Source organism: Bos indicus, chromosome 10 (assembly GCF_029378745.1).
Source record: "Bos indicus isolate NIAB-ARS_2022 breed Sahiwal x Tharparkar chromosome 10, NIAB-ARS_B.indTharparkar_mat_pri_1.0, whole genome shotgun sequence".
NCBI lineage: Eukaryota > Metazoa > Chordata > Mammalia > Artiodactyla > Bovidae > Bos > Bos indicus.
The window spans coordinates 71,838,391-71,856,467 of NC_091769.1; the positions used below are offsets into that span (position 1 = coordinate 71,838,391).

Genomic DNA, 18,077 nt, shown 5'->3' on the forward strand with positions numbered 1-18,077 from the left:
CCACAACAAAGACTGAGATATGTAGTCTTTGTCTGGGCAGCCATACGTCCAGCTAAAATGTCTTCCACTATGAGGGAAGAAAAGAATGAATACTGCGGGAAACCCGGCAGTTCTTCATTCTGACCTTTACCACAGTTTGTCCCTTATGGGTAAAATAATCGGTCTTCTATGATCTACCAAATCATTTCCATTTGTTCGTTTAAACCGACCCCAGTCTAACAGCCTCAGTCCCATCTGCTGAGTTCTACATGAAGATAATTCCATATTGTGTGTATGTTTGTGTGCGTACCAACTAAAGTTCAAACTCTGGCTGATTTCAATATTCAGTAACTAATTTTAATATTTGATAGGACAAACTGGAATTAATCTAAATTGTTTTCATTTAATGACATTTAATTTTTTTTTTTTTAAGTCATAGCATAGCCAGTGTGGGGGGTTTATCCTATGGCCAATTAATGAGAGAATGATTTGCTTTTGGAACTGTTTACAAATAACCAGATTTATAAATAAATGTTATAGATCAGTGGTCCCTAACCTTTTTGGCACTAGGGATCAATTTCATGGCAGACAATTTTTCCCATGGACCAGGGGTTGGGGGGGATGGTTTCAGGATGATTCAAGTACATTACATTTATTGTATACTTTATTTCTAAACTACTGCCACCACTGATCCGATAGGAGGTACTGGTCCATGGCCCAGAGGTTGAGGACCCCTGTTATAGACAATGGTAAACTTAGCTAGAATTCTGAACTTGTTCCAGTACATAAAATCTGTCTGTTTGCATTATCTGTTAGTGTTCATCTATGTAGTCTACTGTGAATAACTTCCCAGTGCTTAAGAAGATGCATTCACTTGCAGAGTTTTGAAATAAACATCTCATTAGAGTGTTCCCTGAAAGATAAAGGCCCAAACCAGGACACTGATATTTGGTGGTATATATACAGCACATAGTTTATGTGGACTGAAAGATTTAGTTGCATGTACATGTAATTGTTGCTAACTAATGTCACTGAAGATGTGTTTGTTTTCATTCCAATGCCCCAGTAGGAGTTCTACTCAGGAAGATAATACATACTTGGGAAAAAGAAAAGACCATATGGACCACAACCTTGGTCTAACTCAATGGAACTATGAGCCATGCCATCTAGGGCCACCCAAGACAGACGGGTCATGGTGGAGAGGTCTGACAGAATGTGGTCCACTGGAGAAGGGAATGGCAAACCACTTCAGTATTCTTGCCTTAAGAACCCACGAACAGTATGAAAAGGCAAAAAGATAGGACACTGGAAGATGAACTTCCCAGGTCGGTAGGTGTCCAATATGCTACCGGAGATCAGTGGAGAAATAACTCCAGAAAGAATGAAGAAACAGAGCCAAAGCAAAAACAACACCAAGTTGTGGATTTGACTGGTGATGGAAGTAAAGTCCGATGATGTAAAGAAAAATATTGCATAGGAACCTGGAATGTTAGGTCCATGAATCTAGGCAAATTGGAAGTGTCAAACAGGAGATGGCAAGAGTAAACATCAACATTTTAGGAATAAGTGAACTAGAATGGACTAGAATGGGTGAATTTAACTCAGATGACCATTATATCTACTACTATGGGCAAGAATCCCTTAGAAGAAATGGAGTAGCCATCATAATCAACAAAAGAGTCTGAAATGCAGTACTTGGATGCAATCTCAAAAATAATGGAATGATCTCTGTTCATTTCCAAGGCAAACCATTCAATATCACAGTAACCCAAGTCTATGCCCCAACCAGTGACGCTGAAGAAGCTGAAGTTGAACGGTTCTATGTAGACCTACAAGACCTTTTAGAACTAACATCCAAAAAAGATGTCCTTTTCATTATAGGGGACCAGAATGCAAAAATAGGAAGTCAAGAGATACCTGGAATAACAGGCAAATTTGGCCTTGGAGTACAAAATGAAGCAGGTCAAACGCTAACAGAGTTTTGCCAAGAGAACATACTGGTCATAGCAAATACCCTCTTCCAACAACACAAGAGAAGACTCTACAGATGGACATCACCAGAGGTTCAATACTGAAATCAGATTGATTATATTCCTTGCAGCCAAACATGGAGAAGCTCTATTCAGTCAGCAAAAACAAGACCAGGAGCTGACTGTGGCTCAGATCATAAACTCCTTGTTGCCAAATTCAGACTGAAATTGAAGAAAGTAGGGAAAACCACTAGACCATTCAGGTATGACCTAAATCAAATCCCTTACAATTATACAGTGGAAGTGACAAATAGATTCAAGGAATTAGATCTGAAAGACAGAGTGTCTGATGAACTATGGATGGAGGTTCATGACATTGTACAGGAGGCAGTGATCAAGACCATCCCCAAGAAAAAGAAATGCAAAAAGGCAAGATGGTTGTCTGAGGAGGCCTTACAAATAGCTGAGAAAAGAAAAGTGAAAGGCAAAGGAGAAAAGGAAAGATATACCCATCTGAATGCAGAGTTCCAAAGAATAGCAAGGAGAGATAAAGCCTCCCTCAGGGATCAATGCAAAGAAATATAGGAAAACAATAGAACGGGAAAGACTAGAGATCTCTTCAAGAAAATTAGAGATACCAAGGGAACACTTCATGCAAAAATGGGCGCAATTAAGGGCAAAAATGGTATGGACCTAACAGAAGCAGAAGATATTAAGAAGAGGTGGCAAGAATATACAGAAGAAGTATACAAAAAAGATCTTCATGACCCAGATAACCACGATGGTGTGATCACTCACCTAGAGCCAGATATCCTGGAATGTGAAGTCAAGTGGGCCTTAGGAAGCATCACTATGAACAAAGCTAGTGGAGGTGATGGAATTTCAATTGAGCTATTTCAAATCCTGAAAGATGATGCTGTGCAAGTGCTGCACTCAATATGCCAGCAAATTTGGAAAACTCAGCAGTGGTGACAGGACTGGAAAAGGTCAGTTTTCATTCCAATCCCTAAGAAAGGCAATGCCAAAGAAAGTTCAAACTACAGCACAATCACACTCATCTCACACACTAGCAAAGTAACGCTCAAAATTCTCCAAGCCAGGCTTCAACAGTATATGAACCATGAACTTCCAGATATTCAAGCTGAATTTAGAAAAGGCAGAGGAACCAGAGATCAAATTGCCATCATCGGCTGGATCATCAAAAAAGCATGAGAGTTCCAAAAAAAATCTACTTCTGCTTTATTGACTACACCAAGGCCTTTGACTATGTGGATCACAACAAACTATGGAAAATTCTTAAAGAAATGGGAATGACCAGACCATCTCTGACCTGCCTCCTGAGAAATCTGTATGCAGGTCAAGAAACAGTTAGAACTGGACATGGAACCACAGACTGGTTCCAAATGGGGAAAGGCGTACTTCAAGGCTGTATACTGTCACCCTGCTTATTTAACTTACATGCAGAGTACATCATGCAAAATGCCAGGCTGGATGAAGCACTAGCTGGAATCAAGATTGCCAAGAGAAATATCAATAACCTCAGATTTGCAGATGACACCACCCTTATGGCAGAAATTGAAGAAGAACTAAAGAGCCTCGTGATGAAAGGAAAGAGGAGAGTGAAAAAGTAGGCTTAAAACTCAACATTCAGAAAGCTAAGATCATGGCATCCGGTCTCATCACTTCATGGCAAATAGATGGGATAATAATGGAACAGTGAGGACTTTATTTTGGGGGGCTCCAAAATCACTGCAGATGGTGACTGCAGCCATGAAATTAAAAGATACTTGGTCCTTAGAAGAAAAGCTATGACCAACCTAGAGAACATATCAAAAAGCAGAGACATCACTGTGCCAACAAAAGTCCATTTAGTCAAAGCTACGGTTTTTCCAGTAGTCATGTTTGGATGTGAGAGTTGGACTATAAAGAAAGCTCAGCGCTGAAGAACTGAAGCTTTTGAACTGTGGTGTTGGAGAAGACTCTTGAGAGTCCCTTGGTCTGCAAGGAGATCAAACCAGTCAGTCCTAAAGGAAATCAGTCCTGAATATTCATTGGAAGGACTGATGCTGAAGCTGAAATTCCAATACTTGGGCTACCTTATGTGAAGAACTGACTCATTGGAAAAGATCCTGATCCTGGGAAACATTGAAGGTGGGAGGAGAAGGGGATGACAGAGGATGAGATGGTTGGATGTCATCACCAACTCAATGGACATGAGTTTGAGCAGGCTCCGGGAGTTGGTGATGGACAGGGAAGCCTGATGTGCTGCAGTCCATGGGGTCGCAAAGAGTCCAACACAACTGAGCGACTGAACTGAACTGAATAAATGTAATTGTTAAATAATCCACATCAATCCAAAAATCATGTAGAATCACAAACTATGTCCCAAATACTATGTGAGGGACAGATAAAGAAGAATGAGACAAGAAACCAACAACGCTGTGACGTGTTCAGATGGATATTATAGGCAATACTGTGGATCAATAATGCACTGTTCGTGTCATTTTTTATTGTTGTTTAAAACTTCAGTGTCCCCAGTGCTTACAGGAAATACCCGTATTTCTTGGCAAAACACACAGGAGTTTAATAATGTCCTGTCTCTTGCTAACTTGGCACGTCCCTGTATCACCTTATACCCTAACCTTACATCAGTTCTCGTAGCCACAAAAACATCTTATGCTGTTTCATGTCTCTGTACCTTTATAGAAACTCCCACCTCAGCCTGGTCTCACTGTTTAACTACTCATTCTTCAACATTCAGCTTAGGTTTTACCTCCCTTACAAAGAAATTTTCCCCCAGCATCTTTAAACACTATTAGTTACTCCTCCTAGTTCTCTCCAAAGAAATCATTCTCTGGCTGCATCCATCACATTATTTCTCACTGTCAATTTACTGACCTCTTTCATGCACTAGAATGTGGGCTCCTGGGGGACAGTGATTTTATCCTGTCCATCTTCATATCTTCTATGCCTAGAACAGTGCCTTGTCCAAGATAACTAGTCTGAGTGAAAGAGTAAAGTTTCAAATGTGTTAAATTTGTAAAGGAACTCAATGAAAATCATTGTAATCTATGAATAACTCCATCCCATTCTAAGGCAATTGCTTGAATTCTTTGAACATCTCCCCCTGCCCATCATTTTTTGGAATAACTTTTGGTTTTTGGCTTCCACAGATAACTATTCGGAAGATTTAGTGATTATGGACAAGCCATTTGAAATTCTTATTCCGTGTAACAAATTATTGCTAAACATGAAATAAATCTTCATCACCACTACTCTGCACCATTTTCTGAACAACTTCTATAAGCACAGAGAATATATGACAGTGATATACTACTATGGGGAAAATCCCCTTGATGAACAATCACCTTGGGTTCCCTAATTCAAAAGGACTATTCGTACTGGTAATGCAGCCTGCTGTGCCATCTAAACATCAACATTGCAAGGCATTACAGTGGGAACCAGTGGATCCTGATTCAGATAAGGTTGTGCAACATCCGGCAGTCTTCCCTCTTATGAAGCTGTAAAGAGACCTTTCTTTTTGGCTATTCAAAAGTCCATTGTGCAGCCAGTAACCAGAACCTACTATTTCATGAGAATAACAACCCGGGATACTTCTCGGCATAGCAAAACTGGTGGCTACCTATGTGGCATAACCATAGAGATAAGGTCTGAATGCCGTCAACTATCTGCCCATGATTAGAGCCATTTCTTTGCTTTAAGACATTAGACATTCCTTACAGGGGAGCGGGGGCACTGGAGGCATATTAAAGATAAAATTCTGCCTTTTCATTATTTTTGCCTAGTGCTGTCCCTGTTAACACTGTTGAGGAGCAGGGTTTTATAGTGATGACAATCAGGAAGCACATGTCCTTTAATTCAAATCTAGCTCTTCCAATGTCCAGTATGACACTGGACAAGTTACATCAGGCTCCTGAGCTTCAATTACCTGTAAAATAGGGACAAGAAAACTTACTGCTAAAGTTATAAAGATTATATGAGATAAATGTAAGTGCCTAACAGAGTATATGGCCTATAATAAATGGAAACCTATTATTATTATCATTATTGTTGTTGTTCGGAGAAGGCAATGGCACCCCACTCCAGTACTCTTGCCTGGAAAATCCCATGGATGGAGGAGCCTAGTGGGCTGCAGTCCATGAGGTCGCTGAGAGTCGGACACGACTGAGCGACTTCACTTAAACTTTTCACTTGCATGCATTGGAGAAGGAAATGGCGACCCACTCCAGTGTTCTTGCCTGGAGAATCCCGGGGACGGGGGAGCCTGGTGGGCTGCCGTCTCTGGGGTCGCACAGAGTCGGACACGACCGAAGCGACTTAGCAGCAGCAGCAGCAGCAGCATTGTTGCTGCTGCTGCTGTTGTTACTGTTGCTACTACAAATGATAATGGCTCAGCTTTGAGGGAGGGCATAACTCATCACGGCCATCACAACCAAAGTGAAGAGACAGTGTATTAAATATTAAGCCAGAAAAAAACAAAATATGTTCTCCATTATACAAATAGGATGTCATCTTTTATTATCCATGATAAGACAGGGCATCATAGTAAATCTCTGGAATAAAGGGTTTAGTATCCACTTTCCCAGGAAAGGCCACTAAAAATAATGACTCTTAAAATGACTCTCCTCCTTCTGTTAAAATGGATCATTTAGCATTAATTTATAGCTGCTAAAATCATACGACAAAATTCATTACAACTTTTTAAGTGATATTATAAAGGACCCATTTCAAGATTACCAACTAAATGTTCACTTGACTGATATTCTTTAAAATGGTCACATCCAGGGGAATTCCCTTGCAGCCCAGGGGTTACACCTCCACACATCCACTGCAAGGAGCCTGGGTTCAATCAATCTCTGGTCAGGGAACTAAGATCCCACACGCTGCATGGCATAGCCAAAAGAGGAGGTCACACCCACTGGGTAATTTATTTTCTCATGCTATGATGGCAAATTGGATGTTAGCTTTTCAAAATTTATATGGACTTTCTATTACTGCTACAACAAATTACCACAAACTTAGTGGCTTAAACAACATGAATTTATTACCTTACAGTTATGCAGGTCAAAGTCTCTAAATCAAGATACTGGCAGGGAAAGGTTCTCTCTGGAGGCTCTAGGAAAGAGCCAGCTTCCTCGTCTTTTCTACCTTCAGGAGGGGGCTGCCTATTTTCCTCAGCCTACAGCCCCATACTCCATCTTCATAGTGGGCAGCATCTTCCATCTCCCTCTCTGATTATGACCCTGTTTCCATCATCACATCTCCTTCTTTGACTCTGATCCTCTTGCCTCTCTCTTATCAGGACTTTTGTGATTACACTGGGCCCACCTGGATAATCTCCCCATTTTAATGTCCTTAACTTAATCACATCTGAAAGTCCCTTTTGTTATATAAGGTAACATGTTTACAGGTTTTAGGAATTAGGACATGGACAACTTTGAAGGTGGTAGTTTAGTCGCTAAGTCATGTCCAACTCTTGCAACCCCATGGACTGTAGCCCACCAGGCTCCTCTGTCCATGGGATTTCTTAGATGAGAATACTGGAGTGGGTTGCCATTTCCTTCTCCAGGGGATCTTTCTGACCCAGGAATTGAACCCAGGTCTCCTGCATTGCAGGCAGATTCTTTTTTTTTTTTTTTTATGCTATAAGTTTATTTACAAACATATCTAGAATGCTGAATTCAAGGGATTGATCCTTTTAAGAGACTGCACCTCTTAATATGCTCCTCTTCCTATCTGTCTCATGGATTACTTTTTAAGCAGTTGGTGTCTTACTATAAAGAAAGGTGCAGCAAATCCAGACCCAAAGAACAAAGTCATCATAGCTAGTAATCTCCACTTGTTTTCCACTGAAAATGGTATATTCTTCCCTGGACCCTCCTCATAGTGGCTCCGACGAACCACTGAGGTTGTGAACCTCCGGATGCTCTGTCCCAACATAGCGCTGTTGGACGCTCTACGAAAGATCCAGAGACCGGAGGCGGAAGAAATGGCGGCTGCAAACCTACCGCTCCTTGCCTCACGACCTTGCTCCTCCAACTGCAGGCAGATTCTTTACCAACTGAGCTACAAGGGGTACGAGCTACATATTTACAGATTTTAGGAATTAGGACATAGACAACTTTGAAGGAGGGGGGAATTATTCTGTCTTCAACAACGCTGAAATTAATAACTGTACAGATAAAGCATTTCAAATACTGAGGACTTAAAAAGTGACCCAAAATGACAACAGCAAAGCATCCTCAGCTCCCCAATAACAGCCAATGATTTGCCAAGATCACTTGAAAAACAATTCCCAAACATTTTAAGCTACTGATGTATCTGAATTTTCTAAAAATGTAATAATTCTTTCCAATGAGGTCAACTGAATCATGACTTGACAGCATAAACAAATGTACTATTACTCTAAAAACATAATCTGCTTTATACAACTTGGGGTATTACCTCACAATCTGAGATGACACAGAAGAATTAAAAGTTCTCTCCTAATAGCACTCATGAAAGAGGCCAAGGGCAGCACATTCAGTCTGAACAAAAATAAAATGCCTATGGAATGAGACTGAGTTGGTGAGCCAGACTCATCAAATGTCACTCATCATAATCATCATCAAGAAGCAAATGCTGCTGCTTCTTAGGAAGAAAGTTTCAAGCGAACATCACTACCATTCTAACACTGAGAACATTTTGGATAATCTACAAAGTCATCAATTTTCTCAAGGCCATCAGAAAGCATAGGTTATAAGTCAATGAACTGAGTTGAATTTCAGGAGGGTCAAGTCTTCCCCAAGGAGATACAGGACACACAAACTCTTTTACTTTTGACAGAGCATGGGAAGAAGAGATGGACACTATAAAAGAATAAATAAGCTAGAGTTTTAGCAAATTTGTGGAGGCTGAATGTAGGCTAGTGCATAAATTTTCAATAACTAGGAGCTTCAGACATGGAGGGCCTTAACATTCTTCTCCATAGATCTCCACTGAGTGCTCACAAGAAAGACTTGAAAAGGGCAGGAGACCATGGAAGCCTCACTTGGTGGCACAGATTTGCAGATGGTGACTGCCTGCCAGTGTGGGGCAGACATAAAACACAACCACTTCAACAGATTCTTCTTTCCTGCAAACAAACACCTTACCTCACTGGGGAAGGGGACAGGAAGGTTCCCCACTGCCAGGACTCAAGCAAAACTCTATTGCCTCTGGAGGAGGGTAGAAATAAGAGTCCTCTGCCTCTGGTTAGAAGGGCAAGAAGACCACTGGGGACCAGGATCCTATACCAAGACAACGCAGAGGTCAGCTGTCATGGGCAGGGGTGGTTGAGGGAGAGGACTGTATTCTTCTCAGGAACTGCCAGAAATACAAGGCAGAGTTTGACAGCTGAAGAGGGACAGAAATAAGAACACTGAGAGAGCCTTATTTTAAGCACAAAGGGCCTGCTTAAAACCAAAGCTGCACAAGGAGAATTCCCACCTGTACTACTACAAGCTTTGCTCCATTAATAAGAAAAAAAAAAGTCTATTGGTGGGGGAGACAGAGAAGCAAAGAGAGATTCCTTCTATGGAGTGGACGCAAAGTGCCTGCTGCAAGCTGAGAGTGAAGCAGGAAGACTGAGAAAAAACCCTTTGGCACTATATGACCACAGTAAGTACAAGATAAGAGTTATCCACAGTGAGAGGAATTTGAATCCTGTGAGACCACCTTCCCGTGATCCCAAAATATTGTTTAAATAAATGAATAATTGGCCTTCCCTAGTGGCTCAGAGGTATAAAGAATCCACCTTCCAATGCAGGAGATGTAGGTTTGATCCCTGGGTCAGGAAGATCTCACGGAGAAGGAAATGGCAACATACTCCAGTATTCTTGCCTGGGAAATCCCATGGACAGAGGAGCCCAGTGGGCTATAGTCCATGGGGTTGCAAAGAGACGGACATGACTCAGCAACTAAACAACAACAAAATGAATAATCATACATAAATAAATATATAAAACTCTCAGTGTAAAAATGGCAGTCTCTATCCAATACAGACAACAAAACATAGAATCCTGGAGCCTCAGATTTCTGAGGCTCCAAGTCAAGAGGCCCAAACCACCTGCCTGCTTACTAACTCACCTGTTATTTACTATTATTTCTCCCTCAGGTCACAGGTAGTGCAGCTCAGGAAAGGAAAGTGCTATTTAGAATGGAAAGCAAAATATAATGTATCCAGGCAGAAAGAACCAGGAGACAGAAGTGGGTCACATTAATACTCGCACTTCTTGCTCATCTGGGGAAGTCAATGTTGCTGATTTCCCAGGGCAGAAAATGCTGTGGGCTCTTGAGCCCTCTGAATTATATGAGGGGCCAGCCTCTGCAAAGAAAGTTGCTTTTTAACTTGAATGATTCAGGCCAGAGTAGATTTGGGTGGCCTGAATTATCTGGATAGTTGCCCTAATTCTTTGCTTTGACTGTGGAGACCTGGCCTTTGAGGGAAATAGGCCATTCATTCCCTGAGATACACATTCCCTTCCTGGAGGATGAAAACTTATGGAAAGGTCTGGAAACTTTTCCCATCTGGATTGAATTATGAGCTTGTAAAGGGGTTCACTCCCTGGTAACATCCTTTAGGGTAGAGGCAAGTCACACACAGCACAGGGAAACTGGACGGACCTGACCTCCCTCTCCCTTCAATGGGCAGCAGGCAAGCTGCCAGAGTCACAGCTCCCGGGGACTCTGATTACAGTTGTCCTCTGACCAGCTGTTTTTAGTCAAATGAGAATAGGAGCATCCTGTCCTTGTGATTTCACTTAGATAGACAGCTATTTTCTGCCTGGCCTGTGTGTTTATCCCGGAGTAAATGGCATGTTATCTTTATCAGTTTCAACAAGAGGATGGTGGGTGGCTGTGTAGATTCTTTTTTTTTTTTTTTTTTCCAGCAGTGAAAGCTGAGAGAATTAAATGTCACCTGTAATTTCCCAACTCCACTTCTCCTCTTTGCAAAAGTAATCTATCTTAGCGAGATGGAGACATCATTCTGGACAAAGAAAAAACACTTGGTAATACAACTTAAATTAGCTGTCATTTTAGCAAGTGAGATTTTGGTTTAGGTTATGGTCAGATGCTGGGAGAGCAAAACCTGTCAAGTGCCCCCAGTGATGAAAATTCTTAGGTAAATCCAGAAGTCTCCTTTGCTGTTCAGTTCAGTCGCTCAGTCGGGTCCGACTCTTTGTGACCCCATGGACTGCAGCACACCAGGCTTCCCTGTCCATCACCAACTCCCAGAGTTTACTCAAACTCTTGTCCATTGAGTCAGTGATGCCATCCAACCATATCATCCTCTGACATCCCCTTCTCCTCCCGCCTTCTATCTTTCCCAGCATCAGGGTCTTTTCCAGTGAGTCAGTTCTTTGCATCACGTGGCCAAAGTATTGGAATTTCAGCTTCAGCATCAGTCCTTCCAATGAATATTCAGGACTGATTTCCTTTAGAATTGAATGGTTTGATCTCCTTGCAGTCCAAGGGACTCTCAAGAGTCTTCTCCAACACCACAGTTCAAAAGCATCAATTCTTCAGCACTCAACTTTCTTTATGGTCCAACTCTCACATCCATACATGTGCTGTGCTTAGTCACTCAGTCATGTCTGACTCTTTGCAACCGCATGGACTATAGCCCACTGGGCTCCTCTGTCCATGGGGATTCTCCAGACAAGAATACTGGAGTAGGTTGCCATGCCCTCCTCCAGGGGATCTTCCTAACTCAGGGATCAAACCCACATCCATACACGACTACTGGAAAAATCATAGCTTTGACCAGACGGACCTTTGCCGGCAAAGTAATGTCTCTATTTTAATATGCTGTGTAGGTTGGTCATAGCTTTTCTTCCAAGGAGCAAGTGTCTTTTAATTTCATGGCTGCAGTCACCATCTGCAGTGATTTTGGAGCCCAAGAAAATAAAGTCTGTCACTGTTTCCATTGTTTCCCCATCTATTTGTCAGGAAGTGATGGGACCAGATGCCATGATCTTAATTTTTTGAATGTTGAGTTTTAACCCACTTTTTTCACTTTCCTCTTTCACTTTTATCAAGAGGTTCTTATGTTTCTCTTCACTTTCTGCCATAAGGGTGGTGTCATCTGCACATCTGAGGTTATTGATATTTCCAGTAAATAAATGGGACCAAAGAGAAAAAATACCCCCCTTTTTTTTCAGATTTCATTCAACATTAGTAACATTACCAGTTACTTCAAAAACTTCAGTTGTTCATGATGCATTATGTACAGACACCATTTTCCAGATCGATTTCTTTAGAACATAAGAGAATTGTGGAATGTTTCCATACTCAAATACACCTGGGAAATGCTACATAAGGTGGAACAGCATGTTAATGCCTCAGAAGTTTGCTAAACACTAACTTAAAATATATTAAATTATGAGAGACTTTTTCATGTGCTACTCATGAATTACTGATAATAGTATAATTTTATCTAATATCTAAGTACAGATATTAGATATATTTATATATCTGCATCGGAGAAGGCAATGGCACCCCACTCCAGTACTCTTGCCTGGAATATCCCATGGATGCAGGAGCCTAGTAGGCTGCAGTCCATGGGGTCGCTAAGAGTCCGATACGACTTCACTTTCACTTTCACTTTCACTTTTCACTTTCATGCATGGGAGAAGGAAATGGCAACCCACTCCAGTGTTCTTGCCTGGAGAATCCCAGGGACAGGGGAGCCTGGTGGGCTGCCGTCTATGGGGCTGCACAGAGTCGGACACGACTGAAGCGACTTAGCAGCAGCAGCAGCATATATATGCATTTTAGATATATGTCATGATGTATCTTCAAACATGCTATATCTCTTCATGTATAGTCTCATTTATTCAAAGATCCCTTCCACAGGAACACCTTTCTTGATCACTCCATCTGAAACAGCACCCCAGGTCCTAGTCTCTATCTCCTGACTCTGGTCATTTTCCTCTCCGATACTTACACACTCTGATACTGTTAGTTTATTGTGCTACCCCATCCCCACTAGAATGTAAACTCCGTAACAGCAAGGATTTTTATTCTTCACTGCTCTGTCCCCAAATTCCAAAACAGTTTCTGGCATACAAGCTCACAGGCTTAAGCAAGGTAAGGAAAGAGGGAGGTCCGCAGCGTGAACCACCTAAGAAGCTTGTGAGGACCAGGTCTCTCACTGAACATTCTGATTGGGCTTAAACTGTGGCCGCCCACCTGCTCCACCACAAGGCCCTGATTTACAGCAAAGGATGAAACCTTAGGATCCTAAACAGCTAAGAACTAAACACTGAATGCTCAGATTAATCACATCTATAAATGAGTCTTCCTAGAAGGCCTACACAGTGTCATAAACCTTAATTACGACAAAACAAAATTTTGACCTAAATTTATTGTCCAGAAAGTTTCTTCTGTGAAAGTCTTTATTCTTTATCAGTTAGGTTACCAAGATGATACCTCCAAAATTTTAAAATTAAAGGAGACATTATGAATTCTACATTATGAGATACTTCCCAAATGACATCAAAGAACACCCTGAAAGAAAAGAGCACAAAATAAAGATAAAGAATGCATAATATCTTTCATTTTGCTGACTGAACTGAATCTTATTTGAGTGGGTTTCATAAAATGGATATCAGAGGAAGTTTGCTATGGATGATATGAATGACAAACAAATATATGTTTGATTTAATAAAATTATGAATCATAGCCCATAAAATTACATTTCTTTCTCTTCTCATTATCAAACATTTTCTCCTCAAAGTTGATCTGTGGAGATATCATTTTTATTTTTTAAAAGTCTGATTATAATCCAACAGGAAAAAACTGAGTTAACATAAATGGCAGTAAATTTTTATATTTTATCTTTCAAAGTTAAATTTTTTTAAGGGTCTAATTTATTTATTTTTCCTCCCTTTTGAACCTCCCTCCTGTCTCCCTCCCCATCCCACCCCTCTAGCTTGATACAGAGCCCCTGTTAAAGAGTTTCCTGAGCCATACAGCAAATTCCCATTGGCTATCTATTTAACATATGGTAATACAAGTTTCCATGTTACTCTTCCCATACATCTCACCCTCTCTCCCCCTCTCTCCATGTCCATAAGTCTATTCTCTATGCTTGTTTTTCCATTGCTGCCCTATAAATAAGTTCTTCTAAAGCTAAATTTTTAATTGGATTTTTTATCTCAGATTTGGCTGAGGCTCCAAAAGGCTGAGAACAAAATATGTAGCTAGTACTTCCATATTACCAAGGAAATAAGAAAACCAGCTTTGTAACTCTTTGTCCCTAATTCATGCAACATAATAAAGTGTTAAAGCTGGAGAAACTAAAAGAGTTAGCAGCTGGAAGGAATATTTCATTGAAGGTGTGATCTCAAGTCAAATGAGATGGTCTTCCTGGAGAACATATCCAAGTTTAATACATGTTCTAGTGACTGAAGCACTGTGGGTTAGTGGCCAGTGAGCAGGTACGTGTCTGCAGAGTGCAGAGCTAAATTTGGGAAGTAAATGCAGTCTTCTACTATGGCCAAAGGAAAGTTGACAGGAGGCTGTCTTGGATCCAGCCCCAGAGGTCAGCCTAGAGCTGCTAGGAGACTTCGGCAAAAAGAGGCCAGAGTTGGTCCTTAGGATGTGGAAATTCACTAGAAATGCAAAGGAACTGCAGATGAGAGATCTTTAGGGATGAGGGTGATCTATACAAAGAATCCACTATGCTCCATAAAAGCTTTAAACACCTGCCACACACAGAGGAAGTCAACTGGCTTTTACATCATTGCCCTTCAAGCAAAATCTGTCTTGACCCTTCCTCTCTGCAGCCACACTTTTACCCTGGAAGGTCACAAGCTGTGCCTGGACCTGACTGAATTAACAAAAAAGCTAACTGGCCCCCTCTCTTCTACTGCAGGCTTCCACACAGAAGAGCCTTGACTATTGACTATATAGCCTTGTGGTAGAGAAAGTTTTAACTTTAAATGAACTAGGAAGAAGTTTATAAGGATATGACATTTTGAAGGCAATATGTGACTATGTTTTTGCCACTTGAGGTAGCTGAGGACATTTTGTTTTCCCAGAGTGACCAGAAAAGTTATGGAATCACCCTAGCATTCATCCAAAACAGCAAGGAAGAACCAGCCCCACAAAGCAGATTGGAAAAGGGTAAGGAAGGAAGAATAAAGGTTGTATTTGAAGCCTATGAGGCCTGCCACTTCAATGTACCCTGAAATATATTATTAATTATTCTTACTCACAATAAATAAAAGTTTGTTTTCATTCTTGACAAGCATGTTGGAATGTCCCAACATTTTATACCAGGGAGTCAGGTTTAGCAAACACTTTCTTATTCCAATATCACTAAGTCAAAGCAAAAGGCCATAATTATACAAATTAATGGCTTAGTGGGATAGAAGGGTAAACAGGAGCCTAACTAATGAATCTGCTAATTGTCTTTCCTTATTGTGAGCATCAGTATTCAGTACTTAGCTCTAACGTATCCAGTGGACAGGAAAGAACAGAACTTCACAGGCTGCCTGGCAGTTGGGTTGGAGGTTTTCCTATGAAGGCCTCCCTACTTTGGGTCCACCCCACAGAGTAGCTGAATGAGGGCTGAGGACTGCCTCAGTGTAGAGGGCACAGCAGAGGACCCAGAGGCTCCTCATAAGGTAGTAAGAGTGTTTCAGGCTGATTTTCATGCCTTTTTTTTTTTTTGAAATTTTAAAAGAAATTGGTCCCTGTCCAAGGATTTTAGAAAGAATCTTTCTCAAACAGGGGCTTTTTCATTTCCTCTCAAAGACTGTTTAAAAACTTCCAGCTGCTTTCACTCATTCTTCAACAACAAGCATTTACTGAGTACCCACTATGTTCCCAACCCTGGGTTAGCTGCCAGAAAAAAGAAGATTCATATTGGGAGATAATTCTCCATGAGTCCCTTCGTAATTCTGTATGTCTTATAATGAGGTCTTGACTATCCTTTCAAGAATGTCTTTGTAGCAAAGAGCCTTGGAAAATAGGGAGAGTCTCCCTCCCAGGTAGGGGCAGGTCTGTTTCCCATCCAGGACATGAAGAAGTCTCCCTTGGGAGACTTTTGTGGAGCAGGTTTGCTGGCGGGCCCTTAGAACGGGGGTCCCCAACATCTGGGATCTAATGCCTAAAGATGTGAGGTGCAGCTGATGTAATAATAATAATAGAAATAAAGTGCACAATAAACGTAATGTGTTTGAATCATCCTGAAACCATACCTTCCCAACCCTGGTCCATGGAAAAATTGTCTTCCATGGAACTGATTCCTGGTGCCAAACAAGTTGGGGACTGCTGCCTTACGAGATTGGAAGATTGCCTAAGCTAGAGTTCCTGGACTGCGACAAGCCCACCATGTGTGCAGCACCCACCTGGGCTGCTCTGCATCACTCCCGTGGGATTCAGGATTGCAGGCAAGGAACTGACTCAAACATGAAGCTCATGGTGCCTGCAATACGGTCAGTAAGTATGTCCTCTGTCCCTGACCCAGGAGTCCCCACTCCTCTGTCAGCTTCCATGGAACTGTGGCAGACTAGCTTGTTAGGTGGCAAGCAGGATAGAATCTCCAACTCCTCATAGTTCTCCACGTTCAGTTCCTCACATCAAGGAGCTCCAGGTTTCTGGGAGAAGTAGAAAACATATTTTAAAACAATGTCTACCTGGAGTATTAGACATATACTTATGGGCCCTTTGCGAAATCAGTGGAGAGGAAGAGTCAGGAGAGGTTTCCATGGCAGCCAAACATGGTGTGTGTAGAGAAGTAAACACTTTACTGATGCTGAAGGGTCAAATGTGAACCTGGCATTGATCCAGACTACAGCTGGAACGGCTGGCAGAGGCCTGAAGACAGAGACCCTTGTATTTCTCCAAAACTCAAAACGTGTGCTGTGTGCTTAGTCATGTCCAACTCTGCAATCCCATGACTATACCCCCACCAGGCTCCTCTGTGCATGGGATTTTTCCAGGCAAGAATTGGAGGGGTTACTGCCGGGAGCAAGAGCTCCACCCATGACAGAGGTCATGAGGAAGGAGGCTCGGCATACGCAAAGGCGGGATCAAGCCTCAGGAGTGCCCCTGGAAATTCTCGAGCATCTATCCCCAAAACCAGAGTCTGCCTACTTTCTGCTTTGTGCTCTCACCTACACCTCTGACTTTACGGGGGGCTGTCCCCCACTACTTCTCTCTGAAAAAAAAGAGTTAACTTACAGCTCCAGTTAATAATTCCTGGGTGTGACAGTGTTTCAACCTACAAACTCCTTTGGAAGTCCTCTAGCCTGCCTGAATAGGTTTTTCCAGCCACATGTGATTATTCAGAGCCTCCCAACTGTGAGAGGCATGAGATGTTCTAAACTGTCTGAATACAGATTCCTTTGAGCAGTTAAAAGATTGATTAGAAATTGTATTGGTGAAGGGTTTTTCACTTGTTGCGCCAAAGTTTGCTGCTAAGTTTCCATATCCCTTACCTGCTGTGTCCCTGGCAGTGTATTGATTAATATAATTGGTGTAAGTAGTGGCTTTAATGTTTGTAATCTTGGACCCTTGAGTTAATTCTTTTTCTTGTTATAGCCCACCACACCTTTGCCCTATAGGAATGCAACTTTATCTAATGCTTTTTGGAGGGTGGCGCCTGACTTTAGAATAATCTCCTTTAGAGAAAAATAAGTTTCTTAAAATGTTAACAGGCCTCCGGGCCAGAAGATGATGCAAATCACCTAAACTTTTGCATATGATAAGTCTGCAGGAAGAAAGCCTGGCTTACTGCATGACTCTACCCCTTCCCCCACTATCCTCTATGCATAACTTAAGGTATAAAAACTACTTTGGAAAATAAAGTGCGGGCCTTGTTCACGGAAACTTGGTCTCCCCATGTCGTTCTTTCTCTTACCTTCTGGCTGAATTATTCAGCCTCTTTTCTCCACTGAATTTCCTCACTGAGCTATCCTTATTTCAGCCTCTTTTCTCCACTGAATTTCTTCACTGAGCTATCCTTATTTAACCACTCTTTATATCCTTAATTAACGTTTAATTAAGCAATTGTTTCCTGATCCTCACCGACACCATCCCCGCTTCGAATTCCCTGGATCCACCGGGGCTGGACCC

The 18,077-nt window shown here is 41.7% G+C and overlaps 2 protein-coding genes across 2 annotated transcripts in view; both read right to left on the reverse strand.

Moving 5' to 3' along the window:
• Positions 1-18,077, reverse strand: part of RTN1 (reticulon 1) — a 244,004-nt gene that overhangs the window by 173,629 nt on the left and 52,298 nt on the right. The window lies entirely within an intron of this gene.
• LOC109565214 (cytochrome c oxidase subunit 7C, mitochondrial) lies at positions 7,592-8,027 on the reverse strand. The gene has a single exon (XM_019969003.2). It carries the CDS (start codon positions 7,908-7,910, stop codon positions 7,719-7,721), a length of 192 nt encoding a protein of 63 aa, XP_019824562.1. The 5' UTR covers positions 7,911-8,027; the 3' UTR covers positions 7,592-7,718.